This window comes from Heliangelus exortis, chromosome 10 (genome assembly GCF_036169615.1).
Source record: "Heliangelus exortis chromosome 10, bHelExo1.hap1, whole genome shotgun sequence".
NCBI classification, from domain to species: domain Eukaryota; kingdom Metazoa; phylum Chordata; class Aves; order Apodiformes; family Trochilidae; genus Heliangelus; species Heliangelus exortis.
Genome location: NC_092431.1, coordinates 12,603,080 through 12,621,423, shown reverse-complemented (window position 1 = coordinate 12,621,423; position 18,344 = coordinate 12,603,080). Strand labels below are relative to the sequence as shown.

General features: G+C 41.0%; 1 protein-coding gene across 10 annotated transcripts in view; it reads left to right on the top strand.

Moving 5' to 3' along the window:
• The window catches only part of LIN54 (lin-54 DREAM MuvB core complex component), a 42,687-nt gene extending 26,732 nt beyond the window's left edge, over positions 1-15,955 (top strand). For 5 of the 10 annotated variants that reach the window (XM_071753574.1, XM_071753570.1, XM_071753575.1 and 2 more), the window contains 10 exons: positions 687-845; positions 3,413-3,629; positions 4,359-4,432; positions 4,590-4,787; positions 7,641-7,732; positions 8,964-9,035; positions 11,364-11,466; positions 11,660-11,797; positions 12,465-12,667; positions 13,207-15,955. In XM_071753574.1, coding sequence (XP_071609675.1) covers positions 687-845; positions 3,413-3,629; positions 4,359-4,432; positions 4,590-4,787; positions 7,641-7,732; positions 8,964-9,035; positions 11,364-11,466; positions 11,660-11,797; positions 12,465-12,667; positions 13,207-13,408 — 1,458 coding nt within the window. In that variant the 3' untranslated portion in view covers positions 13,409-15,955. Of the gene's footprint in view, positions 1-686; positions 846-3,412; positions 3,630-4,358; positions 4,433-4,589; positions 4,788-6,590; positions 6,863-7,640; positions 7,733-8,224; positions 8,384-8,963; positions 9,036-11,363; positions 11,467-11,659; positions 11,798-12,464; positions 12,668-13,206 lie in introns of those variants that run through there. The other 5 variants (XM_071753578.1, XM_071753577.1, XM_071753576.1 and 2 more) reach the window with 3 other exon arrangements.
• The last annotated feature ends 2,389 nt before the right edge of the window (positions 15,956-18,344 follow it).

Sequence of the window (18,344 nt, the reverse complement as noted above, 5' to 3'; positions counted from 1 at the left end):
CATGTTGGGTTTGCTGTAGATATGTACTTCTATCTTTTAAAAGCAAACAAGTTTCAAAAACCAAGAGTTTTCTTTAACCATAAAGAAAAAAGTTTAGAACAAAAACTAGAAAACCAACCTTGGAAGGGATGTGGCTATATAGGATAGAGTATTCAAGCACTGCATTCTGCAGAAATGTAGTTAGAAGACTGGATCTCTATGGGAATCTGGAAAGTAGATTTGAAAATACTGATGTTCTTTTATGTTGGCTGAATCAGTAGTGTAAGGTGAGTTTACTATTTTTTTCATTCCACAACTCTCTTTTAAAATTTCTATTTGTGATGAAATGGTCATATACTGCTTATAAAGCTGTTGTTAAGACAATCCATCCTGACAATTCTCAGGCTTCAGTGGGCTAGTTTCCTGGAAAAAAAGGATGAGCAAATCCAACCAAACAAAAGCAGCAGTGCTAGCTTGCTGCAGGGGCCTTTTGGTGCTAGAAACCAGCAGTGCTTTGAAGTTTCTAGTGTGCTGATGTGCCACTCTTGCATGGTCTGACCTGTGTGAGTTGTGATTAAATACAGGACCCTTGTTCACAGAACTCTGTACTGGGCAAGAACTGTATGCTCGTGAGGAGAGGATTGTGTATGTACAAGCTCTTGTGTCTTGTGCAGAAATTTGAACTGCTTCTTTGTTTTGCCAAACAGCTAACAGTGGTGTCAGTGGCCTCCCAGCCTCCCAACGCCTCCCCTCAGAAGACAGTGGGCGTCCCACTGAATGTAGCATTAGGACAGCAGATCCTCACAGTGCAGCAGTCTGCACCCTCCTCTCCTGGGAAGGCTATAGTCAACCACACAACTGCCCAGGTACAGACTGACTTTCCACTGTCTTCTAGCATGCCTCTGTCTCATTGCTTGAAGGCAACTGACAGGTTGCACCACAGATTGGCAGTGGCAAAGTCCCAAGTTATTCTTGTAATAGTGTTCGCTGAATAATTAGCAAAAGCATTGTCCTAAGGAGCATGTACTTCATCAGCTGAGGGCTGCAAACCATAACAAGCCTGTACAAGGACATGCTGTTAGAAAACTATTTCCAACCTGGAAAGCTCCACTTTGTGCAAGTTCTTATTTCTGTGTGCTGAATCTCCCAAGTCATCTGATAGGTTCTTTGTGACACAATGAAATGTTCTTTGGATGATACTGTCTCTTCTACCAGTCTTTCTATAGCACTGACAAGGGCTGATTTCCAGATGCTTCTGAGGTCTGCAACAGTGGAGTTTATATTCTGTTGGTAGAGGTCTGCTTAAGGGAAATACCATGACCTGAGATGTCGGAGACGGTGAGGGAAAACTAATACAACCAATATGGTTGATAAACAAGCTTCAACTTTATTGTGCAGTAACTTTTTCTTATATAGTGTTTCTGTGACCACACCCCCGCCACCACACACCAACATAACCTATTATTGGACACCCGGTGTGTTTACCTGTAGCACGGGCCGATCTAATTGGCCACTCAAACATGGGGTTGGGCATGGAAAAGGGGTCACACCCCCTACCTTTTTGGGAGCATTCGGGAGCATTCTACAACACTCAGACGTAATAATTATAAATTATGAATTTCCTATATCTTATTCCTAGAGAAATGTCAGCTTTCCAGAATAGCTTTGATAAATTGATTTGCATTAATGAATGACAAGACAAAACCAATCTTTCTTACAAATTACAGTTCTTACTTTTTTCCTCTTTTGTAATCTTGTAATCTTTTGTAATCATCTTAGTGAATTTTTTCCTGTCTTAATGTCTGTATTCTTTCTTTGGTAAACATGAGGGATGCGTATGGGTGTAAATAACCAGAGTAGGTATAGTGGGGAGTGGACACAGTTGCATGTACTACACTCAGACATATTTTGCCAGTGTTTTCTTACCGATACAGGTGCTAATTGAGATGATGATAGGGGACATGGACAGCAGCATGATTAGAAAATTAAATTTTTTTTTTCAGAGTAAAAGTGGCAAAATTTTCTTCTAGAAGCAGTTGTTAAAAGATTAAGTCACTGTAATACAAGCACCCCAGTTGACAAAACTAAGATGGCTGTGTGCTGTACATACTGAGTTCTGATCCAAAGTTATGTGACACAACACAAGGGTTTAATCTGGCTTCACTGGGCTCAAGAACATGCCCTTAAAAAAAATTGTCACTTGAGTTTTACAATTTTCCCAGTTGTGTTTGGATGGCAGCCACCAACTTGTGTGCTAGAGATATTTTTGCCTATGCTGGTTTCACTGAGATAACACTTGGGCTCTGGCTGTGCTTGCCAGATAGTGCTTATTTGAATTGCTCTGGGCTGTTGAGGTTTCAGTGAATTAAAAAAAAACCCACAAAACAATTAAAAAAAACCACACCAAGAAAACACCTTCTTTTATAAAAACAGGCTTATATTTCCAGTGAAATATGTGCACATTGAGATTTCATTATGTAGTTGCTGAAAGCTGAGGTGCTGGGAGAATATGATATATAAAATTTAATACTAAAACTTATGGATAGTAATAAATTTAAAATAGATACTAAAAAATACTGTGAATAAAAAAGTGAGAAGGTAAAGTTGTCAGGCTGGAAAAAGAGACTTACCAAACCAGTAGACCTATGAATTTATATAAATAAAATGAACAGTTGTTACCAGTTTTAGTTTGAGACAAACTGGGAAGATGAAGTCTTTTGAATTCCAGATATACCATTACTCTAAGTAATGCAACATGAAAATCCTTCCACTTAAAACTTTAAGTTATGGTATATCTGCTGAACTCCCTTTCTTTCCCCTCTTTACTTTTTTTTTCTTAATATATTTGGTTTGCTATTCTTCATTGTTCTTGCTTCTTCATTTCTCAGCTTGTGCTCTCTTACGTCTTAAGCTGTCACTATGGACTCTTCCTTCTCAAGGGCTGCACGGTGATTTCTGTGTATTAATCACCAGCTGTCTTAACAGGACATATCTGTACGTACTGATAAATCATGCTGCAGTCCAGCATGAGTAGTTCTGCAAGCTTTTACCATGTGTTTTTATTAGTAGGAGTATTTCTGTTTGTTCATTGGTTGATTTTGAATACAAACCGAGCAATGTTCTCTGTAGTGACCTGAAGTGGTTTTGGCAGATGTTGTATCTGGGGAAGTGGACTGAGTCACCCTACTCATGTAAATATTAGTTTAGTCCAGTGTTTGGTGTAAAGCATTGCAAAGGGAAGTGAATTTGTTCTGAGCATTTAATCTCTTCACACCTGTTTAAATTTTGATAGTAAAAATGGGGATAACTGACTTGCTTCTCAAGAATGTGAATGGATTAAGGAGTTGCTCACCAACAAATTGAGGAATAAACACACTGATGTTCTTTCTACCTTTGTACAAGTAACTTTATGATGTCTGTTTTGGCTTAACAGGCTGTGAAATCAGCAGTGCAGACCATTACTGTAGGAGGAGTGGGTGCATCTCAATTTAAGACTATTATTCCCTTAGCAACTGCACCCAACGTTCAGCAGATTCAGGTACCTGGAAGCAAGTTCCATTATGTCAGACTTGTTACTGCTACAACAGCCAATAGTTCAACCCAATCAGCCAGTCAAAATCCCAGCACGAATACACAGCCTCTTCAACAGGGTAAGTGGTGGTGCTAACGTATTTCTTGTCTGAAATAAGTTTCTCATGGGTTTTTGTCTTCTTTGTTTTGTCAGGATTAAAATTAGAAGACAGAAGATCTATCAAGACTTGCTAGATTTACTTGATTTTGTAATAGACTCCTATAAATTTCATATTCTATTGATACCTCTGGATTATATGCAGAAATTTTCCTCTATGTCAAATTGTTTTGTAGTTAGGTCTGAATCCTTGGAGCATTTAGGCTGCTTTTCCCTAGTTTACCAGCTTTCAGTGTGACTTGTGGCAAGCTCCGGATTCTCAGTATGAAAATTATGAAGCCAGGACAACCCACAAACATATTGCCAAAAGTCCTGCAACATGAAAAGCCTTCCACATAAAACACTTTAGAAGCACTGGATGTTTCTGCTAGTTTCTTATCATGCTTTCCAGAGCTGTAATGGAATAAAAGATTGCAAGCTGTGGTTTTTGTATTCTACTTTTGCCAAGGGAATTTCAGTGTCCAGAGGACCCCTGCACTTGTGAAATGTGTTCACACGCTCTTCTGTTAAATAGCTGTTTACAAGAGTATTCTTTAAACTTCGGTGTTGTGTGCCATGAGTTTAGCCAGTTAATCTCAATGCATAGTTACAGTATTACTACTTTTATGTTATGCTCATGTGAAGTCTGAAGGACTGAACTGTGGATTTAAAGTGAATAACATGTTGATATGACGTTGTGTCTTGATAATAGCCAAGCCAGTGGTGGTGAATGCAGCCCCAGTACGGATGTCTGTTCCCATAGTGCCAGCACAGACTGTGAAACAGGTGAGATAAATGTAAAATATATATCCCTGGCTTTTTTTGTCTGGATGGGAGGAAGAAAAAAAGTCCAGTTTCAGCACTAGAGATAAACTTTCTATTAATAAAAGTGCATTCAGGACCAACAAAAAAATGGTTTCATAAAGATCTCATTTCTCTCCAGGTAGTGCCCAAACCGATCAACCCAGCTTCCCAGATAGTTACTACTAGTCAGCCCCAACAAAGACTTATTATGCCAGCCACTCCACTGCCACAGATACAGCCCAACCTCACCAATCTCCCACCGGGCACTGTACTGGCACCAGCACCTGGCACAGGAAATGTTGGGTATGCAGTCCTTCCAGCTCAGTACGTCACACAGGTATGGTGTTTACCCAGAGATAAATAAGAAAATGGTGCTGTTGTGGAATATACTGCCTTTCCTCTTAAAGGTTCTTGCTCCTCAATTGTCACCTAACACTAAGGTGACAAAGTTTATTATAGGGATCCCATATAGATGAGCAGAATGATAACAGCATTAAATCATAGCTACAGTTAAAACTTTCTTAACCTTTTAGTTTTTATTAGCATAGAACAGAATTTTTAATCAAAATAGCACAGGAATATAATGTACCACACCACTGATTCTGCTTATAACATTTATAATACAACTTATGATTTCTAATCGCCTAGACCCTCTGCTAGTTGCCACAGATCTTCATCCAAGGTGTGCTTTATCAATATAACGATCATAATCTAGACTTGAAAATCACATTATGGAAGATGAGTCACTCAGTCCTCATAAGAAGCAGATGCCTGAAGAAGCATCCCTGGCCATCAGGTGGTCACAGGTCTCACTGTCCAGCAGCAGTTCTGGTCCAAGTTCCTGACTTAGGACTTGTAACCAATTGCTTGATTTTATAGACAGTGCTCTGTGAACTTCCCTGTTCTATGACAGGGTCGTCACCACCACCTAATTGCTGAGGTGCCTGAGATCATCATCGCCAGTATGGAGGGGGTAATCAGTATGGTGCCCCAAGTATCTTGAGGGGGAAAAAGAAATCTGGTTGGTTTGTCTCCTTCATTCACAGGACCTTCAGGGCCTCATAAAGAGGGAAAAGGGAATGAATGTGGCCTGCTTGGTTACAGAGAATTGCTACATGCATTATAAAAATGGTATTAGTTATAGAATAGAATGGTTTGAGTTGGAAGGGACCCTTAAAGATCATCTGGTTCCAACCCCCCCTGCTTGAGCAGAGGCACCTCCCACCAGCCCAGGTTGCTCAAAGCCCCATCCAATATGGCCTTGAACACTGCCAGGGATGGGGCAGCCACAGCTTCTCTGAGCAACCTGGGCCAAGGGCTCACCACCCTCAAATTAAAGAATTTCTTCCTAAATGTCCACCTTAAATCTCCCCTCTTCAGGTTTGAAACCATTGTCCCTTGTCCTCTCACTACACACCTATGTGAAAAGCCCTACCCCAGCTCTCTTGTAGGCCCCTTCAGATATTGGGAAGCTGCTATAAGGTCACGTCAGTGCCTCATTTTCTCCAGGCTGAAAAACCCCAACTCCCTCAGCCTGGCTTCACAGGGGAGGTGCTCCAGGCCTCTGAGCATTTCTGTGGCTCTGCTCTGGACACGTTCCATAAACTGCACAGCCGTCCTATGCTGGGGACTCCAGAACTGGACACAGTACTCCAGGTGGGGTCTCACAAGAGCAGAGCAGAGGAGGAGAATCCCCTCCCTCGACCGCTGTCTCTGCTTCTTTTGATGCAGCCCAGGACCTGGTTGGCTTTCTGGGCTGCAGGTGCACATTGATGGCTTGTGTTGAGCTTCTGCTCCACCACCACCCCCAAGTCCTTTTCCTTAGGGCTGCTCTCAGTCCTTTCTCCTCCCAACCTGTATTTGTGCATGAGATTGCCTTGACCCAGTTCAGAACCTTGCACTCGGCCTTGTTGAACTTCATGCAGTTTGCACAAGTCCACTTCTTGACACTGTCCAGGTCCTTCTGGGTGGCATTCCTTCCGTCAGATGCTTTGCACAGGTGATTTCTGTTGCTCTGCCTTTGTCCATTGAGGCTGTGACCCCACTGTAAAAGACCACCAGATCAGTCATGCAGGACTTGCCCTTAGTGAAGCCATGTTGGCTGTCACCAATCACCCCTGTTATCTGCTTGCCTTAGCAGATCCTCCTGAAGGCTCTGCTCCATGATCTTGCCCAGCACAGAGTTGAGACTGACTGGCCTGGAGTTCCTTGGATCTTCCCTTTTTCCAGTTTTGAAAACGGGGGTTTCCCATATGCTAACCATGTTACTGGGTGTCAGGAGCAGACTGTCCCCATCACACCAACCCATGTCTAGGGATTGTTTTTTTTCTCTTTGCTAAGATCTGGTCAACATTCAGAATAAAAAGAATAAATGAAACATTTTGCTGAGGACTAACTAGCCAATCTGTACCAAATAAGAACTCTCAGCTCATGGTATTACTGCTACCAAGCTCATTTCTGGTTCCCTTCTGGTTTTGTGACAGCTGCTGTTTGACCCTGAAGATTCTTACTGTGTTCTTCCAGTCCGCTTCCACAAATCTTATCTTAAACTACATAGTACTGTTTGTTGGACCTCTCCTTAGAGGTTTTGTGTTCAGGACAAAATCTGTCCCCTTTGGCCTGGTGCCAGCGGTCCACATCTTATGTGCCAACCTGCACATAGGTTAAATAGCTCAAAACAGTGTCATTTGGCAGGTTCTTAGAAGGTTTGGTGTTTTTTTTCTCAGTGTTTTTTAATATGAAAAGCAAACTGTAAATAATTTAACTTGCTTTATTTAATGATATATTGTATTCTATAAGTGGCTTGTATATTAAGAAAGCTACTAAAGAAATTTCTGTGGAAAACGATTCTGTTCTATTAGGGACAGGGTTGCTTAGGAGAAGGGGGAAAAGAGCAAGTTTTTAGGAGCTGAAAATGGTTGTGATCTGAACATTTCTGTGTGTAGTCTGAGTGTTACCTGTATGGCTGTAGCCACTGTAGTGGAGGGCAAAAATACCATTTAGAATAATGATTCTAATCAAAGTATGTAGGCAGAAGGTTGTTGCCTGGTCCAAGTTATGCAAATGTATAAAACTGTGGTTACAGGCATATTTTTACAATGATATCTGAACACCTATAAAAGACTAGCTACACATCCTCTTGTGTATACTTTAACTTTTATAATATGCATTAACCTTTTTGTTTTGTTAGCTACAACAATCGTCCTATGTATCTATAGCAAGCAACACTGGGTTTACAGGGGCATCTAGTATCCAGTCCCAAGCACGACTACCATTTAATGGGTGAGTGTTTTGCTAAACAAACCAAGCCTGTAGTCGAGGCTACTGAATGAGCATCATCTTTTCAGTCCCATTATAAGTAAGGGTGGGGACTGAGATACTGAGTTTGGCTTGGTGGATGTTCCAAGAACATCAAATGTACTATGGTGTGGTTATTACCTATGACTAAAGGACATGACTCTTATCATTTGAGTCAGTCTCTTGATCAAAGCTGTGTTTTCCTTTGTATTTTGACCTTGTGCAGCAGGAAGTTGACCTGAAAGTTCCTTGTTGCTCATTCCTCGTTTTCCTTCAGCACCTGGGAGCCACAGACCTTTACTGTTTCTCGACATTGCTGGATGATGTAAGAGCTAGGTGCTTAGCTCGTGCAGAAATCCAGCCAGACAGCAAAATGGAACTAAGGCCTGAAATTAAGCCTTTGGATTTTTTCAGTCTTGTATTTTTTTTTGAGCATGAAAATAATGGCTAACATATTGTTTTCCCTTTGCAGTCCAGCAGGTTTAGCTGTACTGCACTGTCCTTTTGTGTCATTGTTTGCTGGAAATTGTAAGGTGCTTTTTTTTGTGGCAACCTCAACTGATGCAAACTACTCCAAAATCCTGATGTGGCTGTTCAAATGAACGGGTTTGATTTCATCTCCCTGCTATTAGGTCCAGAAATTGCTGGATAGTGATGGAACACTTCTTAACAGAAGTGATTAGTTACAAATCCAAGTTTTAAGAGCAGTTAAAAACTGTATCTGATATAAAATTTATAGGTAAACTGAATACCTGTTTTGGTTTGCTTTTCCGTTATTCCAGAGCTTTGTTTAATTCCAACTAGAAGAAAAGTGAAAGCACAATCATGTTGTGTGAACATTGGCTGGATCTGGTCCCCTGCATGTAGAGAGGTTCTGTGGAAGTTTTCCCTGATTCCACTTTTCAGTTATGAAGCTTCCTCTAGCATTAAGCCTCATTTCTACTTTAGACATGCAGCCAAATTTGCATCAAATAACGCAGCTCTTTCTGGATAGTAAAGGCAATGTATATGATATTTACTTAAATCAACTAAAAACCTAATGCAAGGGGAATATAAAGTTTTTTCAAAGTAACTAGTACTATTTTGCAAATCTTTTCATAGAATTATTTTGTAGCTTTTTTTTATTATCAATTGCAAGCCATTTACCTGAACTTAAAATAGGAATAAAGTGATAAAACAGTGTGCATTTATATAAAGGCACTTCTTCCCCCCACAGAATAATTCCTTCTGCATCTGCAAACCGCCCAAGAAAGCCTTGCAATTGTACAAAGTCTCTATGTTTGAAATTGTAAGTACATCTTGGTTTGGGTTTTTTTTTTTTAACCCTCGTTTTCGACATCCCAAATTTATGCCAAATATCAGAATATAACATTTTAAAATATGGCAGCAATGTTAACGTCTAGATGTTAATTTAAGGTTCCAATTGATATTGGTGGAGATGTTGGCAGTGCTTGTGTAATTTTGCAACTTCTATGAAACCCCTAATACTTCATAAATTTCTAACTTTGTGGCCTTGTTGCATGATGGAGTAGATTCCACTCTGTAGCTGTGTTGTTGCTATGAATTAAATTTTACCATCAGCGGGCATCTAGAGTTTGGTGAAGCACAAACTATACATCTTGTATCAAGTACTTCAGAAAAATTGGACTGCATAACTTAAATGACTGGATAGACAAGTGATTCTTCACTTATAGGTCTGAGTCTTGCTAGTTATCCTTATGAGATATTTTGCTATTCCATTCAGCGTCTTTGTAAGAGTTTGACATAAAAGCATTTTAAGCTGAGGAATTGCTACGTTTCTTTAAGTTGATGCAAAGTCAGTTTACCAGTTGTGGGAGAAAAACGGGAGATGCTGAGATTAATCTGTGGTTCCCTAAACTGTAGACAGCGAAGAAGAAATTGGTGTTGTCCTATTCAAAGGGAAAGTGATGTAACAGTATCTGAGCTTTTAAAAAGTGTGTTTAAACTTTTCAGCCTGAGTTTCTTTTGGTGTAATGTTGGGAGGTGTGCTGTGTTTCCCAGCATGCAAATTGTCTGTTGCACAGAAGACATGGTAAACAGGAAGATGTGTAGCTGTATTTTCTGATGTTTTACAGCATATGTGACTGACTTCATAATGCCAAGCTTATGTTAGATCTTTTACGTTTTCCACTTATTTGAGTCTTTGGTGCCTGAATGCCCTAGAAATTTTGGGAGAATAACGGCATCATTGGTGATGCTTTGCACATTCAGAATGCTGTTGTGCAAATTACTATAATTATATAAATTACTGTAATTGTAGCTTGAGGTTGATAGGCATTGGTGCAGAGCAAATGGCTAATTCACTCTGGCAAAGATGTTTTCTCACTAGTCAGTTTTCTTCCTGTCTGGAAGGGGAGTTGCTTTTTTCCAAGTGAATATTGAAGGCAGGCACATAGTCTGTTCTACAGAGATGAAAACTCAGAAGTTACTTGCTAATGGATGCTCTGGGTTGATGCTGCCAGCTAAGACATGATGCTGGGAACTAAGACCATTTCACTACTGAATTTTAAACTGGATAAAAAGAAGAGCTATTGCAGGCTGTAAAAAAAAAAAAAAAATTATATAGGTTGTCTCTGGGACCATTCAGGATGCTAAAAATTACAAGTTGCAGTTCAGTCAGATGGGTGGTGGTAGTGGACACCAGGGCAACCCTAATCAGTTCTTGTTGTGTTACACTGGGCAAGACATAGGAAGCCGGGTTTAGGCTCTTAAAAATTAACACACACTCCCAACAGGATTTGGAAAACAACTGAAGAGGATCAGCAGTTTCCATTAGCTATAGCTGGAGGTGATTCTGGAAGTACTGAAAGGTTACAAGAGTTTGTCATGGCCCAAAAGCATGTTTGAGCTGGGGATGAATGTGGTGCTTCCCTGTGTCTGATATGTGGTTTTGGTGGGAGGTAGCAGAGGTACATTGGAGGCATAGCAATGTGATAGGCTTTTCTTGTCAATGTTATGTTGCTTTTTTTTTTTTTTCCTTCTCAAAAATCTCCAACTACAGCTTTGTCTTCAGACCCTTTCCCTGGTTGCCTGTGCTTCAGAGTCTATAAAGTGTAGCGCTTGTTATTCCTTTTCTAGTCCTCCATTCCTGCTTTTCTGAACTTTGTGAACAGCTCATGGGCAAAAGTAACAAAAAACGCTGGTTGTGGTGTCAGTTTGCCCGTTGGTTGGCACTCCAGTTGCTTGCCTTTTGTTTTGGATGTGTGAGAGTTCCTAAAGGCTTACTGGGACTGACTGGGTTAGGAGCTGGCTAAGAGGCAGGTGCAGCAGGATGGCCCTCAATATGTCACCATAGAAGAAAGTCTCATTGGCTTCTCCTGCTGCTGTGGGGACCTGTGCTATGTGAGCATCACCTCAGATGAACACTCTTAAGATAAACCTGTGTGTTTATGCAGCAGCTAGACCTCTGCTAGGGGGTTTGAAGCCCTGCAATGAGGCTGATACCAATTGTATGTGGACTTGAGCATAGGGGGCGACCCTTAACCTTATCGGTGCATGTGCATATGGCCAGACTAGGGACTTCTGCTATTATCATCAGTACTAGCACCAGTGTAGTGGTTATGTTGACAAATGCCTTTTGCATCTTATGTTTCAGGTATTGTGACTGCTTTGCAAATGGTGAATTCTGCAATAACTGTAACTGTACAAATTGTTATAACAACCTGGACCACGAAAATGATAGGCAAAAAGCAATAAAGGTGAGGAGCCTCTTCCCCTGTCCCAGGTATGAAAGCCATGTAGCTTGTGTCTTCTGAAGCTATGATGCAGTGCAGAGTGAGTGTATAATGCCCCGATGTCCTCCCCATGTGTGCAATACTTGAGTTCTTTTATTGCACCTCTAAATTCTCCTTTCCACATGCAATGACTGACCCTTTGGGTCTGCATTGACAGGCCTGCCTTGACAGAAATCCTGAAGCCTTCAAGCCCAAAATAGGGAAAGGAAAGGAAGGAGAATCGGATCGGAGACATAGCAAAGGGTGTAATTGTAAACGCTCAGGATGTCTCAAGAACTACTGTGAATGTTATGAGGTATGAAGCATTATTGCATCTTAAAGAAACTCTTTTCCCCTTTAGTGATGTAGCTTCTTTTATTTGCTTTCTGTCTCCCTTGTATTGATATAATGTTATCTCTTCTTCCAGCAGTTTACACACAGAAAGCCATGTATATTGGCAAAATTGATCACTCATGTAAATTTAATTTTAAATCATGTAGCAACTTTGAACTTCAGCTTGGATTTGTCTTTTAGTCTGAAGAGCATTATTTCCTAGAGAAATCTACTGCACCAAGTCCCTAGGAGGAGTTGAAGCAGCATCCCACAGATGCTCTATGATAGAATATGGCTGTGGAAGACAAAACCAAAAGTTGTTGCATCAGCTAACTAATCATTCTGTGTATGTAGAGACAGTGGCAGACTGATCTCTTACAACTCAACCATCTAATTTCCTTAGCATACAATAGGTTGGTGAATAAAGGTATGAGTTATGAGTGGAAAAGCACTAATTTGCATTTGGTTCAGTCATACATTCTGGGAAGGCATCTCAGTTTGAGGTGAGAGTTTAGAGGTTTCTTCTAAGGAGGTTTCTTCTAATGGCTAATTGATAAAAGATTAAAACAAGATCTTCCTCTCATTGTGGCTTATCGTAAAAGGGAGTCAACGTTGCAACAGGTTTCTCGTGTTTTATTTGTTTCTTTCAGGCAAAAATCATGTGTTCTTCCATATGCAAATGCATTGGCTGTAAAAATTTTGAAGAAAGCCCGGAGCGAAAGACATTGATGCATTTAGCAGATGCTGCAGAAGTTAGGGTCCAGCAACAGACTGCTGCAAAGACCAAGTTATCTTCCCAAATCTCTGATCTGCTGACAAGACCAACACCTGCACTCAACAGTGGTGGTGGGAAGTAAGTTAATGCAGCACTATCTTTTAGTTGCTTGTAACAGATATCTTTTTCTGATGTATGTGCCAGGTATGTCCCTGTCTTTTTGGATGTTACCACTCAGACTAATGGAGCTTTTTGTTGCACAACTGTGCTTTCTCTGCAGCCTAGCGTATGCCAAGCTTAGCTGTGTTCAAGTGTTGTCTTCTCATGGTTGTCCACTTACAGAAAGCATGAAGTACAAGTGTCCCATTTATTGAGAGGATGCAATTCTTGAACTGCCCTTATAATTGAAGCTGGAGGTTTGTTCTGTGTACCTGGGCATTTCGAAGTCTGTTTCAAAATGTGCATGAGGTGAGGCAGACACCAAATCACAATGGCTTACCAGTTAATGTGATTGTAACTGTGGCTTACTCATTTTTGTTGTTTAAAGGCACACATCTAATGGGACAGATGAAATTTCGAAATCTCGATCAGTCCTTGTACTAGAAAGTTGTCCAGCCCTGGAAGTGCATTGTGTTCTTTTGCTGAGAGTGAGTGGATCTTATCTTTCTTTGTTTCAGGCTGCCCTTCACGTTTGTAACCAAGGAGGTAGCTGATGCAACCTGCGAATGCCTTCTTGCACAGGCAGAGCAAGCAGAGAAGATGGGCAAGTCAAAAGCTGCAGCGGAACGCATGATCCTGGAGGAGTTTGGACGCTGTTTGATGAGAGTTATTAACTCTGCAGGGAAGTCCAAAAGTGACCCTTGTACCATGAACTGCTGACTGGAGCACAGCAAAGCAGACTGAACAGAATACTTAAGGCACAGGGACACTTTGGTTTGGCACAGAGGATATAATAATATTTGTTAATTTGGTGCTTGATGTAAATTGATCTGCGTAAGATTCAAACAAGAAAATCTTTTATAACAAGATGTAGAGCCTTTTAAATCTTAGCTAAACCCTCTTCTTCTTAAGACAATATATAAACATCAATTCTTCCTGATGTACAGTGTTTTTTAAAAATGAGATGTGTTCTCTTTCTCCCAAAAGAATTGCCTGAAGGGCATATATAAATTATTATTATATATTATGTACAGTGTATGGAGTTGCATTTGTGCATGCAGGATAATAAGTGATGTCAACAGCCAGGTGACCCTTTTGGTGACAGACCAATAAGGAGTAATAAGTAGGTAATAAGGAGGTATCAGTGTATCCTGAAAGTAAGTGTATAAGAAGGAGCATCTAAATGGAAGGTAGTATTTGTATTTAGGATCTGACACAGCACATTCCTATAATGCACTCTGTGAAAAACACAGGCAATAATACAGAGGGGTTGCTTTCAGATTTAGCATTGAGCAAGTGGTGGAGAATCTCACTGGGGCAGAGTCCAAGGAGTTTAGGGGCACATGGAATTAATAGGAATATGTTGCTAGGAATGTGACTGAAAAATTATTCTTAAGCTGGAATTTGAAGGCTGAGACAGTGGTCTGTGCTCAGAAGTCTGCCCTGTGTACAGTGTTACCTAAGTGTGCAGCTGTTGAGATGCTGTTGCTTAGGTAAAGTTTGGTTTCTACGGTCTGCAGCAGCCTAATCTCTCACAGGAGGTAGGGCTATGCAGTCTGCTGTATTCTCTAGGACTGAGCTGTTGCACTGAAAAAGTTAAGTCTGAGAAGCTCAGGTCACAGGAGACAGTGTGTCCATAGCTGTCTTAAGGAAGACTCGAGACAATCTGCATGCGAATCAACTTGCAAATACAGGTAGGATCGTATTCAGTTTGGCTGTGGGTCTTCAGGATGCTGCTTCTGTCTCAGCAACTTAGATGCTGTAAGATTTTTATAGTGTTGAGTGGAATGACTGAGAACCATGATCAAAGAGGATGGTAGTGCAGAATCAGGTTTGTTACCAGAACAGATGCACAGATCGTTTTACACAGAGGGGATGGAAAAGGAGGGAGAATCAACTATAGATAGCTGAGTGTGGACTAGGGCAGGGCATTTTTCTTCAGTATTTGTTCCAGGAAATCTTGGGTCACATTTTTGATAGTGGAACACATTTGCAAAATTATCTGGTAGGTCACTAACCTGCAATAAAAGTCAATAACAATATTTAATCACTGGCATTTTTATTATGTCTCACTGCAACCTGATTTAGATGGGTTTCTCCAAAAGGGATTTTGTATACCTTGTGTAAAACTGTATACAGAGAAATGCAGCAGAGCTCCTCCTCCTGGTTTTCTATCAGGGCCAGGGTGGGAAAAGGTCATGACTAGGCAAACCAGCAGCAGAGCCAAGTGATCTACAATGTGTGGTGGCAATAAGATGGGAGGACATTTCCACACCTGTCTTCACCTCACAGTCTGGTGCATTGAGCAGAAGGCCTTTTCTCCTCAACCCTTTTCTGGTGCCTCCTCAAACTGCCTCAGGTGAGCAAAAGGGCCTGGGAGGTAGCCAGCAGTGGTGGTGGGCCCATTGAGTTGCCATTGCAGACAAGGCTTGACCTTCCAGTCACCATCTGAAGGGCCCTGTCTGCTTCTTAAACATAAATAGCAACTATGCTTGTGCAAATTTCTGGAAAGGGAATCCATCTCTCATGGATGAAAAATTGCCTTTTTTTTTCCTTCCATAATTAGGATTTGGTTTTACTAAAAAATCAGTGCAGTAACTTTACATGTAGATAGTGCAGATATTCAGTTTATTTCTAGTGACCTAATATAGTATGTCCAGTGAGATTTGTATAAATGTAAATTAGTGTAAGTGAATAAAGTAATACCTACTTATGTTACTTTTCCAACAGATTGCAATATGACTTTTGTTTAGACTTCAATCCATGTTAATTTTGTATATATTCCATGTCTTACTCTAAATCGCACCTTTTGTGATGTGTATTTATATACAGTGTGCAAAAACACTTGTGAAATATAGATTACAGTTTTAATTATGTATGATGGCATTGTTTGAGAATATTCTGCTTTGAAAGACTTTGAAGGTGCAATCAAATGCTTTTAGTTCTACTTTGCTTTGAACGAGATTTCCCATTTACTAAGCTTGGATTCCTCTCTCCCTGGTGTAGAATGTGTGAATTGTCTTTTGTACTTCCTTAGCCATTTGCATCAAACTGCTGGACAAGATTTACAGTCAAGTTCATCCAGTTACAAAGAAATAATTGGGAATGGGGCAAGTGTTAATTTTCTAGTTGTTTACATCTGAAAGTAGAAAAATTAAATTTATATTTACTAGACTTATTCAAAGAATACACTTTTCTATATTGTACAAATAAAACAGTCAGATAAATCACAAAGAAAAATAAACATTTATACTATTCTACAATTACGATTTTTTTTTTTTGCACTACTTTCCTTCAGCACTGACAAATACAGAAGTTTTTTTCTGAAAAATCAAAAAAATCTATTAACACTAGCTCCACTTCTGATGCAAATACTGGCTTGGATTTTCAAATCCTATGAGACAGAAACCCTTGGGTTACTGGCATACAAATTACATAGCAGTTCATGGTACAGTTCATAAAGGGACAAAATGTGTCAGCCAAGCCAGCACCAGGTAGCTGATCCCATGTGATAATTCCTCAATTTCTTCTAAACTCTTTAATGAGAAGGCATGGTGGTTTTTTTGGTTTTTTTTTTTCATATGGACTGGCTGGAGAAGCACCTTTGAAGACAGGAGGGTGCTACCACAGAGCTCCTTGAGGACCCTGAGCAAAACTTGGAGGCAGAGCTTTCTTGAGAGCCTCAGACAGCTTGCTAGCAGGATGCAATGTAGCATTTTCTTATGATGCTTTTGTCTTTCTATGTCTCTCAGGGAGGTTTGTGAGCAACTTTTGCAAAGCTCTATTATGCAGTTACATTAAGGAATATAAGCCAGTTGAGAGAGTTGTAGCTTTTTTTCTGCAAAGTAAAGACTAGTTTTATTTTTGTGCATCCGATTTCTACCTCCAGCTGTTTTAGCAGCTTAGTAAAGGTAGTGTGCAGTCAATGCTGAGGGACTCTTTGGAGTTTTCTTACAATGCTAAGTGAATAAAGATGTTACTGGTCTGAGCTTTACCCTCCTAGCATACCAGCTGCCGTGAGAAGGCTGTCAGTTATCTTAGGCTGCAGTAGAAGACTGAGACAAGGAATAAGTATTCAGCATATTCATCAGTCACCTGGATGAGGGAAAAGAGTGCACTGTTGGCACATTTGCTGATGACACAAAAGTGGGAGGAGTGGCTGACACCCCAGAGGACTGTGCTGCCATTCAGAGGGACCTGGACAGACTGGAGCGTTTGGTGGGGAGAAAAATAAAACAAGGACATCTGGGAAAGAAGAACCCCAGGTACCAGTATAGGTTGGGGACTGAGCTGTGGGAGAGGAGCATAGCTGCAAGGGACGTAGGGGTGCTGGTGGATGGAAGGATGACCATGAGCCAGCAATGTGCCCTTGTGGCCAAGAAGGCCAATGGCATCCTGGGGTACATTAGAAAGGGGGTAGTTAGTAGATTGAGAGAGGTTCTCCTCCCTCTCTCCTCTACCCTGGTGAGGGCTGGACCTGGAATATTGTGTCCAGTTCTGGGCCCCTCAGTTCCAGGACAGGGAACTGCTTGAGAGAGTTCAGCACAGAGCCACAAAGAAGGGAGTGGAACATCTTCCTGATGAGGTAAGGCTGAGGGACCTGATGCTCTTCAGCTTGGAGGAGACTGAAGGGCAACCTCATCAATATTTATAAAATATGTAAAAGGTAAGTGTCAGAAGGGAAGAACCAGGCTCTTCTCATGGATGTCCAATGATAGGACAGTGGGTGCAAGCTGGAGCATAGGAGGTCCTGTGTAAACATAAGGAGAAGCTGTTTCACTGTGAGGGTGACAGAGCACTGGCACAGGCTGCCCAGAGATGTTGTGGAGTCTCCTTCTCTGAAGACATTCAAAATGTGCCTGCATGCATTCCTGTGTGACCAGGTGATCATGTTCTGGCAGGGGGGTTGGATGAGATGATCTTTTGAGGTCCCTTCCAACTCCTAACATTGTCTGATTCTGTGTGAAGGTGCTCAAACTGTCGTAAGAGTGGGCTTGTATGGACCTCATGGAGGGTGTAGTAGCAAGAGTGTAAGTTTTAAGAGAAAGATGTCCAACAAAGAATTGCTGAAAAGACACAGCTGTGCCCAAAACACAGTGGGAGAAGTGGTGCAGAAAATTACTTCGTTGCAATTGTGGAGCACAACCAGCGGTAGCTGTGGTGGGCAAGAGCAGGTATACATTTTTGGAAAATAACAGCAATTGGTACAGGGTTCCTATAGCAATTGTCAAGCTTTCTTATAATATTGGACAGCTGTTAATTAGTTAGCTGCCACACTGTTTTCTAATAATGTGCTTTTGTTAAAACGTCATTCCACCAAGACCTGTAAAACTTTTTCAACACCCCTTGAAAACCTCATATCAGTAATATTTCAGATTTGTGAATTACAAAAGGATTTGTGAACTGTGGTGCTCATGTGTACAGACAGGTCAGCCACAGGAATGCATAGAGCCCAATGTCATCCTGTCTGTGAAGCTGCGTTTGGCTTAGCTCACTGATCAGCAGCAACTGCACAGAGCCCATGAAAAGTTCAGATTGGGAAGCTCTGTGCACAGCACACACCTGCCTCATTCCCAACTTCATCCAGCAGCCAGGAGCTCATGTGCATCTTTATGTGAGAGCTTCCTGTCCAGGAGAAGGCTTAACATGAGTAAGC